The following is a 16219-nucleotide window of genomic DNA, read 5'->3' as shown; positions in this document are numbered from 1 at the left end:
GGTTGCTTGCAGCTTTTATTGACCCCATAAAGGCTTCATCACCACTGCCCCAGGCAGCCCTGCCTCCTCTCTGGGTGCTCTCAGTCATGCTGTGGCCGCAGCTTCATCTCCGTGAAGGGGATGGAGAACTCGAAACCTTTCCAGGGAAACCAGTTGATGCCCTGGGGAGAGTGAGGAGGGGCCCTGTCAGGACTTGTCGGCATACTACAGGGGCCCTACAGATCCATATAGGGCCTGTGGGCACCATACTGAAGCCCTGAAGAACCCACTCCCCTGCCCCAGGCCCTATCACTCCTATAAAGCCCCATGCCCACATAGGGGAGATCTGGAGCTGGGGCGGGAGGGGTCCTGTATGGTGTCTTGCACCCTGTAGAAGGCCTATAGGATCTCAGAGGGGTGCATGACCATATGGCCCCCATAGCCCCCCAGAGAGTTCCTGGCCCTCATTGTTCCCCATAGGGCACCAATCCCTATAGGTGTGAAATCCCCTGCTGCCACTCCCCAGGCCCTCTAGGTCCCCATAGGTACCTGCTGCTGTGGGCAGTGCCATATGGATCTTGTGCCCCATACACAAGCCATGGGGCTCCCCCACCCCATAGCCCCTATCGAACCTCCTGGGGTCATTTTAATCCCATTGCAGGCTGCCTTGTGGCCTCCATAGCCTTCCTCATGGCCCCTATAAATCTCTGTACGGTCTGTATTGACCTCCATATTCACCCTCTATGGCTCCTATAGCCACCCACGGCCCCTATAGACCCCATCAAGTCCTCTTTTGCTGTTGTTGTAGTGCCCATAGACCCCCTTTATGGCCCCTATACACCCTCCCCATGACCCCTACAGCCCCCCAACGTGCCTGATGGTCGTAGGGGGTACCATAGCGCCCATTGAGGTTGGCGTAGTGGCAGTTGCGGTACCACCAGGCCCCTGTGTAGGCGACAGCGCAGGGCCGGGGGCGGCGCCGGGGATCACGGTCCCGTGTTGAGAAGGGGCTGCCAGCGTGGTAGGACATTGCGTCCCCTGCAGGACCCACATTAGCACTCTGGAGACTCCAGCACCCCCAGGCCCCCAGAAAGAGAGCTCTCCAGAACACCCTCAATAGGTCAGAGAACCACAAGATGTTCCCTAAGACACCGCCCCCACCCACCCCCAGGATAGGTCACAGCCCCCCAGGGACCTCTATGTTCCATATCAGGGAGCACCATATGGGCCAAAGACTCTCAAGACCTCTTAGGGGCTCCCCAGGACCACCCCATGGGCTAGTGATCTGCAATAGGCCCCAGAGCCCCCCCACCCATGAGTCATGGACTCCCAAAACCACTCCAAGCTCCCCTCCAGGACTGCCTCTCATTGGCAAAAGGACCTCCCCCCTCCTCCCCCCACCAAGGCCTCCTCTAGGTACCCTCCCATGGGTCAAGAGACCTTCAATAGCCCCCAGACAACACTCTCCCAGGAATCCTCTATGGCCTGTGAATGCTCAAGACCTCCCCACAAGTGCTGCCACTATATGGGCAAAGGGCAGCTTCCCCCAAACCACTCTGCCCCCCACCCCCATAAACCATCACTATTCAGGGACCCCCTCCTCCCCCCCCCAAGACTTCCCCTAAGGACACCCATGGGCTAAAGGACTCCTCCAAGACCTTCTGTAGGGAACACCCATGGGCCAAGGCACCCCCAAGACCCCCACAGGGCTCCCCAGAACCCTCCCCATGGGCCAACAGCCCTCCCCTAGGGCCCTCCCAATGCCCCAGGGGACCCCCCAATACCCCCCCAATACCCTCGGCCCCTTCATGGGCCAGGAACCCCCCGCACCGGCGGTGCCGCTGTAGGCGCCGAGGTGGAGGCGGTAGTGCTCCTCAGGGCCAGCGATGGCGAAGTCACGGTAGTGGGCAAAGGCGGCGTCCAGCGGCGTCCGTAGGTCCACCCGCAGCTCCGTGGGGCCAGCCGCCGTCAGCGCATGCAGCGCCTCATTCCCTGCACCCAGATGCCTTGGGGCCTTCAGCCACTGCAGCCCACCCAGGGCCACCCAGACACCTGGGTCCCTCCCCTGGAGACCCACCTGGGGCCACCTAGACACCTGGGTGTCCCTCTGGGGTCCCCTTGGGTGCCTTTGTCCCCCCACCAGAACCCTGGGTCCCCCCAGATGCAGGGGTCCTCACCAAGCCAGAACTCCTGGGAGACATTGCCAAAGCCGTGGGCGTACTCTTCCCATCCCCGCCAGAAATCAGTGGCCCCATTCATGCGTCGCTGGAACACCTGGGAGTGGAGAGTTAAAGGAACCCCCCCCCTGCCCACCCTCACCTCCCATTACCTCCCCCTGAACCCCCAGCTCCTTCCATTGCCCCTCATGGTCTTCCCCAGTGCACCCTGAGACTACCTAGGCTCCCTCGGACCCTTGTTGCTCCCCAAGACTCCCCATTGCACCCCCAGATCTGCCACAGACCCACAATATGGTCCCCCATTATCCCTCCCCAGTTCTCCCACTGCCCCCCATAGAAACATCAAGAAGACCACAATAATGCTGCTCAGTGACCCCCAACTCGCCCCCAAGTGCACCCCCAGGGACCCCCATTGACCTCAGTCCCCCCACACACAGTGCACCCCATAGTCCCACCAATTGCTCTCTAAAGACCATCTATAGTACACCCCCCCTGCCCCCAGTTACCCCTTCAGATCTGTCAGGACACCCCTTGTCCCCCAAACCTCTCTACTGCCCCCAGAGAACACCCACAGACCCCTAAATGCCCTTCAGTGTGCTTCTTGGACCCCCTGGGACCACAGATACCCCCACTACCCCTCATAGAACCCCATCACTGCCCTCCCAGTGACCCCCATTATCCCCCAGGCCCCTCAATGCCCCTCACTGAACCTCCTAGACCCCCCAGTTCCCTATAGTGACCCCAGTTGCCCCACGGGCCCTTGCCATTACCCCCCAGGTTTGCCAGGGACCCCCCCATTGCTTACAAGCTCCCCCCTACTGCATCCCACAGAACCTCCGTACATACTCCAAATTCCCCCAACTGCACCCTCAAGGCCATACCTATTGCCCCCCAGAGCCCTGCACAATGTCCTCCGTAGAACCCACCAGACACCCCCAATGCCCCCCCAGCGACCCCATTTGCCCCCCATTACCTCTCCAAATTTGTCAGGGAACCCACTGGGATGCCCCTGGCCTCATTACCTCCCTAGATCCTGCTATTGCTCCCCACAGAACATCCCCTGACACCCCCAATGCCCCCTACTGCCCCCCTGCCCGCACCAGCCAGCCACCGCCATCGGTCTCCATGTCGCAGAAGACACGCAGGGGCCGCTGTCGGTCACCCCCGAGGAAGATGAGGGCCTCGCGTGAAGGCCTTGGTCCATTGAGCTGCTCCTCAATGCAATCCCGGGGGTATGGATGGAGTAGGGGCGCTGGGGGACAGGGTGCAAATGTGGGGATCAGGTGTCCCCAACCAAGGGGCTTAGGCTCCTAGGTGCCCACTCCCCACCCAAGAAATCAGGAATCTGGGTGCCCCCCTATCTAGGGACCCAGTCTCAAGGTGTTCCCCTCCCACCCCACAGCCAAGACATCCAAATATCTGGATACCTCCAGAAACCCCCACCCCAGAACCCAGGCATCTGGGTGCCCTCTGTGTCGAGGGACCCAAGTGTGTCCACCTGCAAGGCATCCAGGTACATGGGGATCCCCCTGGCCCCAGCAACCCACCCAAGGACTCAGACATCTGGGTACACCCCACCCGCAAGGGACCCACGTGCCCAGCTCACGGGTGTCGAAGGTGGCCTCGAGGGGCACGGGGGCCGGCTCCAGCCCCTGACTCTGCAACTGCACCCAGTAGTGGCCCATGGGCTCCAGGCCCCACAGCTCCTTCGATGTTGCCTCAGGGGGCAGCTGCAGCGTCTGTTTGTGTGGGGAAGGGTTATTGGGGGAGGCAGGGGGCTTCTAGGGTCCATAGAGGCATTATAGGGGCTGCCAGGGGGGGTCTTTTAGGTATCCAGGGAGCATAGGGTGGGCCTGGAAGGTGTACTGGAGTGCTGTAAAGGAGTATTGGGGACCACAAGGAATATTGGGGTGAATAGGGGTGCACTGGGGAGGTACCAGTAGGGTTCCCAGGGTGTTACTGGTGTGCCTGGTGTGTGTGTGGGGTGCTCTTGGGTTCCCCAGGGTGGTATAAGGGTCCCCCGTGAGGTTATTTGGGTTTCCAGTGGATACTGGAGTCTCACAAGAATTACTGGGGTCTCCAGAGGGGTGAATGGGGACCTCAGGGGGTTCTCGGAGGTTCCATGGGGCTATGGGGGTTGCCAGGGGGGCACTGGGGTCCTCAGGAGTGTTGTGTGGGTCCCCAGGGGGATTTCTGGGGTCACAACCAAGTTGTAGGTGACCCCAGGGGGCTACTGGGAAGGATCCCAGAGGCGTGCTGGGCACCTAATGTGTTGGGGGGGATGAGGAGCTACTGGGGTGTCCAGATTGTTGTTGGGGTCCCCAGGGGCCAACTGGGATGCTCCAAGGATGTAACCTGTGTTCCTCAGTGTGGTGTAAGGGTCCCCAAGGAGGTTATTTGGGTTCCCAGCGGGGTACTGGGGTTCCACAGGATTACTGGGGTACCCCATGTGGTGTTGAGGGCTCCAGGAAAGCTCACAGGGTTGGGAAGTTTTGGGGTGTTTGGGGAAATTACCTGCAGGGGGCCACCGGGGGGGCCGTAAACAAGGATGTAGCCATCAGGGGGGACTTGGGGGGGTGCCCAGTGCAGACGAGCACTGCGGGGCCACAGGGACCCCACCCACAGGGTCCCTGGGGCACCTGCACAAGAGATGGTGACCACTGAGGCCCACACCCTCCCCCCAGCTCCCCCGTAGACCTTCCCACTGACTCTCCCCACAGACCCCCTTTGGACTCCCCCAAAGGTCACCACACCACCCTCTCACCACCATAGCTCCCACTGACCCCAAAGACACCCCCATGGTCTCCACCCCAAAGACCCCCTGTAGTATCCCAGTGACACCCATCCACAGTACCCCCCACACAGAGTACCTCAGGGAGCATCCAGGGACACCTCAGGAGCCCCAGCCATCCCCTATAGCTTCCCAGGGACTCTCCATCCACCCAGTCACTGTATGTCCATCTCTTCACCACCCATCCATCCATGCTGTCACTCCTTCAGTCAACTGCCCACTCAGTCCTATGTCCTTCTGTCTATCTGCACATTTCTCTGTCCATTCCAATATGCATAGATCAGTTTGCCTCACCATCCATCCATCCTTCCTTCCATCCCTCGCTCCCTACCTCCCTGCTTCCCTCCTTCCCTCTCTCCATTTTCCCCTCAGCCATCCATCTTCTCATGCACCCTTTACCATCCATCATTTCCTGAAACCACCCTTCCACTGAACTTTGCCTCCATGGCTCCAATTCATTTATTCTACCAGCAAAACACAAATCCAACCAGCTATCTGCCTGTACATGCTTCAGTCGATCCTTTCACAAAAAAAATGGGCTCATCACACTATCCATCCCATAAGGAGCCACAGTCTGAACCAACCATTCAACAACTTGTCCATCCGTTTGTCCGCCCATCCATCCATCCAATCAAATAATTAAAGAGCCATCCATTCATCCTACATCCATCCATACACCCAACCACCCATCCATTGTTTCAACTAATATCCATCCATCCACCCATCCATCCAAACAAGTAAACATCCATCCCTCCATCTTCCACACGTCCCTCCATCTTCCAAATGTCCACCCCTAGCTCTCCAAATCTCTCTTTGCTCTTGCCTGAAACCATCCCTCAGTCAGTCACCCAATGAGCAGAAAAACTTGTTCCCATTGCTCATGAGGCGATGATCCAGCCAACCATCCAATGATCCATCCATCCAAAAAGTCCCCCAAACTGCCAGTCATACAAGCAACCAACTTTCATCCATCCATTCCTCTCTCCAAACTGGCTCACACCCATCCCATTTGGCCTTTCCCAAACACCTGCCACACCCACTCAGTGCTGAAAGGTGACAAGAAAAGGGCCCACAGCCACTCTCACCTGTCACAGCATCAGTGGAGATGGGGCCCAGACGTTTCCGGCCCCACATCCCATACAGGTTGAACTTGTAGCGGCGGGATGGCAACAGCCCTGGCACGGTCACTGTGTGGGACCCACCATCCACGGGCAGCACCTGTGGCTGGCCTTGTGCATCCTTGTACTGCACTGTGAAGGAGTCAAAGGTACCCTCGGGGACGCTCCATTCCAGCTGGACTGAGTCAGGAGTGACGTGGGAGGCTGTAAGCTCGCCAAGACGGGGCTGGGATGGTGGTTCCTCCTCTGTTGGAATTGGGGCTGCAATATGGAGAGCACAATGCAGGGCATAAACATCCCCCCATACAACTATCCGTCTGTTCAATAACCAACCAAATATTCATCTAACCATCTATCAGTCCCCTGTGCAAACAGTTGTCTGTCCGTTTTTCTGTCCATCCATCCATCATCCTCTACTCCCGCCAAACTTACATGCTCCTAGCCTTCATACATTCCACAGTCAGCACCAAAAATTTCCCCATTTTCATTAAGACCCAAGTGACCAGGACAGGTCCTCGGAAGGCTCCTGACAGTCCAAACTCACAGCCCACAAAAGGTCATGTACATGGCGTGCAGCAGCCCTCACCTGTGACAGCATCAATGGAGATGGGGCCCAGACGTTTCTGCCCCCACATCCCATATACGATGAACGTATAGCGTTGGGATGGCGACAGCCTGGGCACAGTCACTGTATGGGACCCACCGTCCACAGGCAGCACCTGCAGTTGGTCTTGTGTGTCCCTGTACTGCACCACGAAGGAGTCAAAGGTGCCCTCGGGGACACTCCATTCCAGCTGGACAGAGTCAGGGGTGATGTGAGAGGCTGTGAGGTCACCCAGGTGTGGCTCGGATGCTGGTTCCTTTTCTAGTTCATCCACAGCTGCAACACAGAGGGCACAATGCCGCCTATAAATATACCCCAGTCTGTTCTTCCATCCATCCACCCATCCATCCACCCACCCACCCACCCGCCATTGCATATTCCCATCCCTCCAACCCTCCATCCTGTTCAGCAACCAGGAGATGTTCCCATTTTCCAGAAGGCCCAAGGGGCTCAGGACAGATCCTGTCTTGGTTCAAGCCCCGATCCAAACCCAGGGCTTGCAAGGGACACAGATACAGCATGCAGCTGCTCTCACCTGTGACAGCATCAGTGGAGATGGGGCCCAGACGTTTTTGCCCCCACATCCCATACAGGTTGAACTTGTAACGGTGGGATGGCGACAGCCCTGGCACGGTCACTGTGCGGGAATCACCATCCACAGGCAGCACCTGCAGCTGGCCTTGTGCATCCTTGTACTGCACTTTGAAGGAGTCAAATTTCCCGTCAGGGACGCTCCATTCCAGCTGGACTGAGTCACGGGTAACATGGGAAGCTGTGAGTTCACCCAGGTATGGCTGGGATGGTGGTTCCACTTCTGACTTGACTAGTACTGCAAAAGAGAGGGCACGATGCAGGGCAGAAACATCCCCTAGTTCATCCATCCATCTATTTCTCTCTCTATTAGTTGGCATACCCAACCTTCCTTCCGTCCATCCATCCATCCATCCATCCCTACACCTTTGTACTCATTATACTGTGCCTAGCTGTGATTGAGTGAGTTCACCTTTCCCAGAGCAGGACATGTAGTGCTGTGCTCTGCACTTGCAGGTAGAACAGCAATGATGTTACACCAATGTTTTGTCTATTGTTGAGCAGTGCTGGCACAGCGTCACGAGTCTCTCCAACCCCTGTCAAAGCCAGTAGCCCAGAGCGTGTAAAAGGTGCAGAGGGGACATTGCCAGGGCAGCTGACCTAAAATGGCTAAAGGGATATTCCATACCATATGATGTCACACTCCAGAATAAAAGCTGGGAAAGGGGAAGGGGAGGATCTTGTTATGAAGAGGTATGTCCTCCCAAACAACTGCCATGCGTATTGAGGCCCTGCTTCCCAAAATGTGGTCAAATATCACTTGCTACTATGAAGTAGAGAATAATTGTTTTAAACTTTTGCTTCCATGTGACGTTTGCTTATTTTTTTTAAATTTTCCTTTAATTAAACTGCTCCTTATCTCAACCCCCGAGCCTTTTTTCATCATATCTTATGTCCTTGCTCTTTTCAGGAGTGGGAGTGAGCTTATTAAGCCACCACACTCATCTGTCTGTCCAGCTATTCATCCAGATAATCATCTCATCATCAGGGACCTTCACCAACCAAATCCAGTGATCTAGACTTTCATTTAATGCTTTGCTCACCCCTATCTTCACCCACTTTGAAGTGTTTCATACTCCTTAATCCAATCATCCACTTAACCAGCTCTCCATCCATTCATCCGTCTGTCTGTCCATCCATCCGTCCGTCCATCCATCCATCCAATTGCCCTTTTTTCCTGATTCCATTTCCCATTTATCACCCCTTTATTTCATCCATCTGTCCAACTTTTCACCCATGAAGCCATTGATGCACTCTGACATACAGACAGACACCCACAACAAAATATCCTTCCAAAAATCCATACTACCAAACTTCCTGCCACTTAATTGTTGATCCCGCCAATAAACACTATCTCCATATCGATGACTTTACTTGCCCCCATCCTACCATCCATCCAACCATTCACCAGGAACCACCAAAGAGATGCACCCATTTCCCAGAAGGGCCAAGGACCCTGAATGGATGTGGTCCCCACTTCTGACCTGCTCTAAAACCAAGGCATGCAAGGGATGCATAAGTGGCATGCACCAGAACATACCTGTGACAGCATCAGTGGAGATGGGGCCCAGACGTTTCCGCCCCCACATCCCATACAGGTTGAACTTGTAGCGGTGAGATGGCAACAGCCCTGGCACGGTCACTGTGCGGGAATCTCCATCCACACGTAGTGCGTGCGGCTGGCCTTGCACATCCCTGTACTGCAGTGTGAAAGAGTCAAAGGTGCCCTCAGGGACACTCCACTCCAGCTGAACAGAGCTGGGAGTGACGTGGGAGACCGTGAGCTCGCCCAGGCGTGGCTGGGATGGTGGTTCCTCCTCTGTCTTGACTGCAGCTGCAACAGACAGGGCACAAGGCACTACATAAACATCTCTCAGTCCATCTCACCCACCCTCCCTCTTCTCAGACAGATGGACAGACAGCCAACCACCCATGCATCCATTGTTTCAACCAACATCCATCCATCCATCCATCCAAACAAGTAAACATCCATCCCTCCATCTTCCACACATCCACCTCTAGCCCTCCAACTCTCTGCTCTTGCCTTGAACCATCCCTCAGGCAGTCACCCAATGAGCAGAAAAACTTGTTCCCATTGCTCACGAGGCGATGATCCAGCCAACCATCCAATGATCCATCCATCCAAAAAGTCCCCCAAACTGCCAGTCATACAAGCAACCAACTTCCATCTATCCATTTCTCCCGCTAAACTTGCACGCTCCCACCCCTCCATCCACACTCTTTTTAGAACTCAGGTGGTGTTCCCATTTCCAGCAATGCCCAAGTGACCCAGCACGGGCCCTTCCCAAACACCTGCCACACCCACTCAGTGCTGAAAGGTGACAAGAAAAGGGCCCACAGCCACTCTCACCTGTCACAGCATCAGTGGAGATGGGGCCCAGACGTTTCCGTCCCCACATCCCATACAGGTTGAACTTGTAGCGGCGGGATGGTGACAGCCCTGGCACAGTCACTGTGCGGGAGCCACCATCCAGGGGAAGCACCTGTGGCTGGCCTTGTGCATCCTTGTACTGCACCGTGAAGGAGTCAAAGGTACCCTCGGGGACGCTCCATTCCAGCTGGACTGAGTCAGGAGTGACGTGGGAGGCCGTGAGCTCACCAAGATGGGGCTGGGATGGTGGTTCCTCCTCTGCTGCAATTGGGGCTGCAATATGGAGAGCACAATGCAGGGCATAAACATCCCCCCATACAACTATCCGTCTGTTCAATAACCAACCAAATATTCATCTAACCGTCTATCAGTCCCCTGTGCAAACAGTTGTCTGTCCGTTTTTCTGTCCATCCATCCGTCCACCCGTCCCACTATCCATCCATCCATCATCCTTTACTCCCACCAATCTTGCATGCTCCTAGCCTTCATACATTCCACAGTCAGCACCAAAAATTTCCCCATTTTCATTAAGACCCAAGTGACCAGGACAGGCCCTCAGAAGGCTCCTGACACAGTCCAAACTCACAGCCCACAAAGGACACATACATGGCATGCAGCAGCCCTCACCTGTGACAGCATCAATGGAGATGGGGCCCAGACGTTTCTGCCCCCACATCCCATACAGGTTGAACTTGTAAGGGTGGGATGGTGACAGCCCTGGCACAGTCACTGTGCGGGATTCACTGTCCATAGGCAGCACCTGTGGCTGGCCTTGTGCATCCTTGTACTGCACCATGAAGGAGTCAAAGGTACCCTCGGGGATGCTCCATTCCAGTTGGATGGAGTCAGGGGTGACATGGGACACAGTGAGCTCGCCCAGTCGTGGCTCTGATGGCAGTTCCTCTTCTGACTCCACTGCAGCTGCAACACAGAGGGCAGAATTCAGGGTATAAACATCCCCCAGTCCATCCGTCCTTCCATCTGTCCGTCTGTCCGTCCATCCATCCATCCATGCAAAGATATGTTCCCATTTTCCACAGGGCAGAAGAAACCCAGCACAGGCCCTTGCAAGGCTACTGTCATACTCCAAACACATGGCCCACAGCAGACACAGACTTGTCACATATCAGGACACACCTGTGATGGCATCAGTGGAGATGGGACCCAGACGTTTCCGTCCCCACATCCCATACAGGTTGAACTTGTAGCGGTGGGATGGTGACAGCCCTGGCACAGTCACTGTGCGGGAACCACCGTCCACGGGCAGCACCTGTGGCTGGCCTTGTGCATCCTTGTACTGCACCACGAAGGAGTCAAAGGTGCCCTCGGGGACACTCCATTCTAGCTGGACTGAGTCAGGGGTGATGTGGGAAGCTGTGAGGTCACCCAGGTGTGGCTCGGATGGTGGTTCCTTTTCTGTCTCAACTGCAGCTGCAAGAAATAGCGCTCAATGCAGGGTATAAATACCCCCCAGTCCACCCATCCATCCCTCTGTCTGTCCATCCCTCCATCAATCAATGAAACTCTCCATCCATTTATTGACAAAGCCTTTGAACCATACACCCTTACATTCTACTCAGCATTCCCCAAGTATCAACTTAGTTACATTCACCCTTTTGTCCTTCCATCTACCCTTGCAACCATAAAGAAGCCACGCTTCCTATCATCCATCTCCCTTTTATTTATCCATCTTCCCAGCCATTTATCCAGATAATCATTGAGACATCCAGGATATTCACCAACCATCCAACCATCAAGCTAGTGATCTAGACTTCCATTTAGCTCTTTGCTCACCCCACCTTCCTACTGGGATGGGATCGAGTTCACTTTCCCTACAGCAGCCCATATAGTGGTGTGCTCTGCACTTGTAGCTAGAACAGCATTGGTATCACACCAATGTTTTGTCTGTTGTTTAGCAGTGTTGGTACAGCATGAAGACTCCCTCCGAACCCCCAAAGCCAGTAGGCTGGGGGTAGGTAAGAAGTGGGAAAGGGACATTGCCAGGGCAGCTGATGTAAAATGACCAAAGGGATATTCCATACCATATGATGTCATCCTCAGCAATAAAAGGTGGGAAAGGGGAAGGAGAGGGGGTGACTCTAGTGGCCACTATGAAGATTTCTGTCCTCCCAAACAACCGATGTGCATATTGAAGTCTTGCTTCCCAGGATGTGGCTGAACTTCACTTGTTGATGGGAAGTAGAGAGTAATTTTTTTTTCATTTTTTCCCCTCTTTGCTTCCATGCAGCCTTGTTTTTTTCCCTCTGTCTTGTCCCTTTAATTAAGTAATTCTTATCTCAACCCATGAGCCTTTTTCTTTTGCTTTCCTGGAACTGGCTGAAGACCTGCCTGCCGACCGGAATCAGCAAAAGAATTCTTTGTTTTCCTTTGCTTGCACATGTGGCTTTTGCTTTACCTAGTAAACTGTCTTTATCTCCAACCATGAGTTCTCACACTTCTTTACCTTTCAGATTCACACCTGAGGAGAGTAAGCGAATGTCTGCAATGTACTCAGCTGCCTGCCAGGGCTAAACCACAACAACAATCCAAGACATATATATCTGTTTCCCAGAAGGGCCAAGGACCCTGCACGGACCCTTCCCTTGCTCCCACCTTTTTCCAACACCAAGGATTGCAAAAAACATGGACATGGCATACAGAAACCCTCACCTGTGACAGCATCAGTGGAGATGGGGCCCAGACGTTTCCGCCCCCACATCCCATACAGGTTGAATTTGTAGCGGCGGGATGGTGACAGCCCTGGCACGGTCACTGTGTGGGAATCTCCATCCACAGGCAGCACCTGTGGCTGGCCTTGTGCATCCTTGTACTGCACCACAAAGGAGTCAAAGGTGCCCTCGGGAACACTCCATTCCAGCTGGACTGAGTCGGGGGTGATGTGGGAAGCTGTGAGGTCACCCAGGTGTGGCTTGGGTGGTGGTTCCTTTTCGGGCTCAACTGCAGCTGCAAGGTTTATGCAGGGCATTAATATGCCCCAGTCAGTCTGTCTGTCCATCCATACATCTACCCAACCATCCACCCGTCCATCAAGCCTTCTCTTCACCCATCCATGCAACTATCCATCAGTTTATTGACATAAGTTCCTTCCATACACCCTTACACTCAATTCAGCATCACCCCAACTGTCAACTCAACCACATAGCAACCCTCCCGTCTATCCACTATTTCGTAACCAGAAAACAAACAACATGTGGAAGACATCCATCCACCCTTCTACTCAGCAGTCTGTTCAGTAATTCATCCAGATAATCATCTAGCCATCAAGCACTTTCACCAACCATCTAAACAAACAGACAGTGATCTAGACCTTGATTTAGCTCTTTGCCCACTGTTTCCACCTTTTCATCCAGGTGTTTCTTACACCATCAGTCACTGAATCATCAAATCATCAAATCATGAAACAGTCACTTTGGAAAGGATATCAAACGCTCATCAGCTCCAACCTTTCCTGGGAAATGGGAGCCTAGATGAAATTATTTAGTATACTTTCCATTTGTATCTTGAATACCTCCTGTAACAGGGATTCTACCATGTCTCTGGGCAGGTAGTCCAATGACTGATTTTTCTCACTGTAAAAAATTTCTATTTCGTATCAAGATGCAACCTATCCCAATGCTCCTTGATGCCATTGACCCTTCTCTTCTCCATGTGGTTCCTTGAGAAGAGAGTGCCTCCGTGTAGACACCTGTCTATCCACCTGTCTACCAGTTTATCCCTTAATCTCTCCAAACTTGCCTGCACTCACCCATTTGTCTATTCCCCAATCAGAGGCCAAGTGATGTAGCTGTCACCCAGAATGGCCAAGGAACTGGGAGGAAATGCCCCCACTCCCACCCTGTTCCAAAACCAAGGTATGAAAGGGACGAGAACACTACATGCAGCAGCCCTCACCTGTGACAGCAGCAGTGGAGACAGGGCCCAGACGTTTCCGTCCCCACATCCCATACAGGTTGAATTTGTAGCGGTGAGATGGTGACAGCCCTGGCACAGTCACTGTGCGGGAACCTCCATCCACAGGCAGTGCCTGTGGCTGGCCTTGTGCATCCTTGTACTGCACTGTGAAGGAGTCAAAGGTGCCCTCAGGGACACTCCATTCCAGCTGGACTGAGTCAGGGGTGACATGGGAGGCTATGAGCTCGCCCAGGTGTGGCTCGGGTGGTGGTTCCTTTTCTAGCACAACTGCTGCTGCAACATGGAAGGCACAATGCAGGTATAAAGATTCCCTGGGCTGTTTGTCCATCCATCCATAGCTCCATCCACCCATCAATTGATGCAAACGTGTATCCACTTATTCATAAAATCTTCCATCTACACACCCTTACATTCTACTCAGAATCTCCGCAATTATTAACTCAGTTACATCCATGCACCTGTCTTTCCATTTACCCTTGTAACCACTCATCCATTCACTCTTGTTTTCATCCATCTCTCCAGTTAGTCATCCAGATAATCATTCAGACATCAGGAACAGTCAGCAGCCATCCAAGCAACCAGCAGTTGATCTAGCCTTTGATTTAGCTGTTTGTTGACTGATCCCTTACTCTACCTATTCATGGAAGTGTTTCTTATTTCAATAATACAATTATCCATTTTTCCAGTTCTCTATCCATACAAACCTATATCCATCCCTCCATTCAAGTGCCCTTTCTTCCATGTTCCACCTCCCCCTCATCACCCCTAAGATCCTATCCATCCATCTGTCCATCCATCTGTCCGTCCATCCCTCCATCCATCCACCCACTCACCCACCTGCCCACGTTTCAAGCAATATACACTCCCTCTTATAAACATCCACAACATAACATAATTACAAGAATCCATCCTTCAAGCCTTTCTGCCACTTACCTGCTGATCCTGCCAAAAGCCAGCATCTCCATATTCATGACTTGCCCCTGTCCCTCCATCCATTAAACAGGCATCACCCAAGAGATGCATTTATTTCCCAAAAGGCCCAAGGACCCTGGAAGGACACTGTGCCTGCTCCCACTTTTCTCCAGAACCAAGATGTGAAGGGGACATGACATGCAGCAGCCCTCACCTGTGACAGCATCAGTGGAGATGGGGCCCAGACGTTTCCGCCCCCACATCCCATACAGGTTGAACTTGTAGCGGCGGGATGGTGACAGCCCTGGCACAGTCACTGTGCGGGACCCACCATCCACGGGCAGCACCTGTGGCTGGCCTTGTGCATCCTTGTACTGCACTGTGAAGGAGTCAAAGGTGCCCTCGGGGATGCTCCATTCCAGCTGGACTGAGTCAGGGGTGATGTGGGAGGCTGTCAGCTCACCCAGGCGTGGCATGGATGGTGGTTGTTTTTCAGGCTCAACTGAGAGGACACAAAGCAGGCTATAAGAACTACCTGATTCCTTACTTCTGTGCTTTATTCCCTGCATTCCTCTCTCCCTTTTCACCTTCCTTCATCTCTCCATCTTTCCACTGGATGTGAACCCAGCAATTCATCTTATCATCGACGAATTCAACGAATCGTTTCTCCACCTCTGAACTCTATCTACCCATTTATTGTCTAGTGAAGTTGTCCATGTGCTCCTTAAAATCCATGCAGTATTCCATCCATCCAAAGACCTCACCACTCATTTATTCTTCCGTCCTTTCTTCCCTCAAAGTCTAGACAGATGATATTCAACTAGCCATCCACAAAGTCAAACACACATGCACAAATCCAGCCTTTTGTCCATTCTGTCTAGCCACCTATCTATACACCTGTCTAACAATCTATTCCTACATCTCCACAACTTTGTTGGCACTCATCCATTTAACCATTCTGCTGTTAGTGACAAAGATATGATCTCAATTCCCACAGGGCAGAAGGGGCCCTGCAAAGACCCTTGCAAGACTCCTGACTTACTCCAAACTCATGTCCTACAGGGGACATGGAGTTGGCATTTATTAGCCCTCACCTGTGACAGCATCAGTGGAGATGGGGCCCAGACGTTTCCGCCCCCACATCCCATACAGGTTGAACTTGTAGCGGCGGGATGGTGACAGCCCTGGCACAGTCACTGTGCGGGAGCCACCATCCACGGGCAGCACCTGTGGCTGGCCTTGTGCATCCTTGTACTGCACCACAAAGGAGTCAAAGGTGCCCTCAGGGATGCTCCATTCCAGCTGGACAGAGTTGGGGGTGATGTGGGAGGCTGTGAGGTCACCCAGGTTTGGCTCAGATGGTGGTTCCTTTTCTGTCTCGACTGCAGCTGCTACAGAGAGGACACAATGCAGGCACAAACATCCCCCCTTCTATCCGTCCAGTTTTCTATCCACCCATCCATGCAGCTATCCATCAGTTTATTGACTTAACTATCAATTCAGCATTTCATCCATCCTTCTGTCTCTCTACCCAGCAATACATCTGTCTACCCCTCCACATCTCCAGACTTGCCTACACCCATCCTTCCCCCCATTCCCCAGTCAGTAGCCAAGAGATATTCCCGTTTCTCAGGAGAGCCAAAGAGCCTGGATGGACCCTGTCCCTGCTTCCAAAGTGCTCCAAAACAAAGCTTTGCAAGGAACACGGACATGGCAAGCAGC

At 53.5% G+C, this 16219-nt stretch overlaps 2 protein-coding genes across 2 annotated transcripts in view; both read right to left on the bottom strand.

Annotated features, from left to right (window-relative positions):
- Positions 1-16219, bottom strand: part of LOC118260323 (zinc finger protein 420-like) — a 337064-nt gene that overhangs the window by 277333 nt on the left and 43512 nt on the right. The gene's annotated exons all lie outside the window — the stretch shown is intronic.
- The window catches only part of TNXB (tenascin XB), a 38109-nt gene continuing 21970 nt past the window's right edge, over positions 81-16219 (bottom strand). The window contains exons 21-36 of the mRNA XM_035570427.1: positions 15586-15879; positions 14712-14999; positions 13565-13858; positions 12323-12610; positions 10790-11077; positions 10280-10573; positions 9632-9925; positions 8801-9094; positions 6033-6326; positions 4671-4795; positions 3746-3895; positions 3257-3457; positions 2157-2253; positions 1810-1971; positions 854-1017; positions 81-161 (exon numbers count right to left, since the gene is read on the bottom strand). Coding sequence (XP_035426320.1) covers positions 81-161; positions 854-1017; positions 1810-1971; positions 2157-2253; positions 3257-3457; positions 3746-3895; positions 4671-4795; positions 6033-6326; positions 8801-9094; positions 9632-9925; positions 10280-10573; positions 10790-11077; positions 12323-12610; positions 13565-13858; positions 14712-14999; positions 15586-15879 — 3608 coding nt within the window. The remainder of the gene's footprint in view (positions 162-853; positions 1018-1809; positions 1972-2156; positions 2254-3256; positions 3458-3745; positions 3896-4670; positions 4796-6032; positions 6327-8800; positions 9095-9631; positions 9926-10279; positions 10574-10789; positions 11078-12322; positions 12611-13564; positions 13859-14711; positions 15000-15585; positions 15880-16219) is intronic.

The sequence above is a fragment of the Cygnus atratus genome, chromosome 33 (assembly GCF_013377495.2).
Source record: "Cygnus atratus isolate AKBS03 ecotype Queensland, Australia chromosome 33, CAtr_DNAZoo_HiC_assembly, whole genome shotgun sequence".
Classification (NCBI taxonomy): Eukaryota; Metazoa; Chordata; class Aves; order Anseriformes; family Anatidae; genus Cygnus; species Cygnus atratus.
The sequence above is the reverse complement of the archived record's forward strand: the minus strand, read 5'-3'. Positions and strand labels throughout refer to the sequence as shown.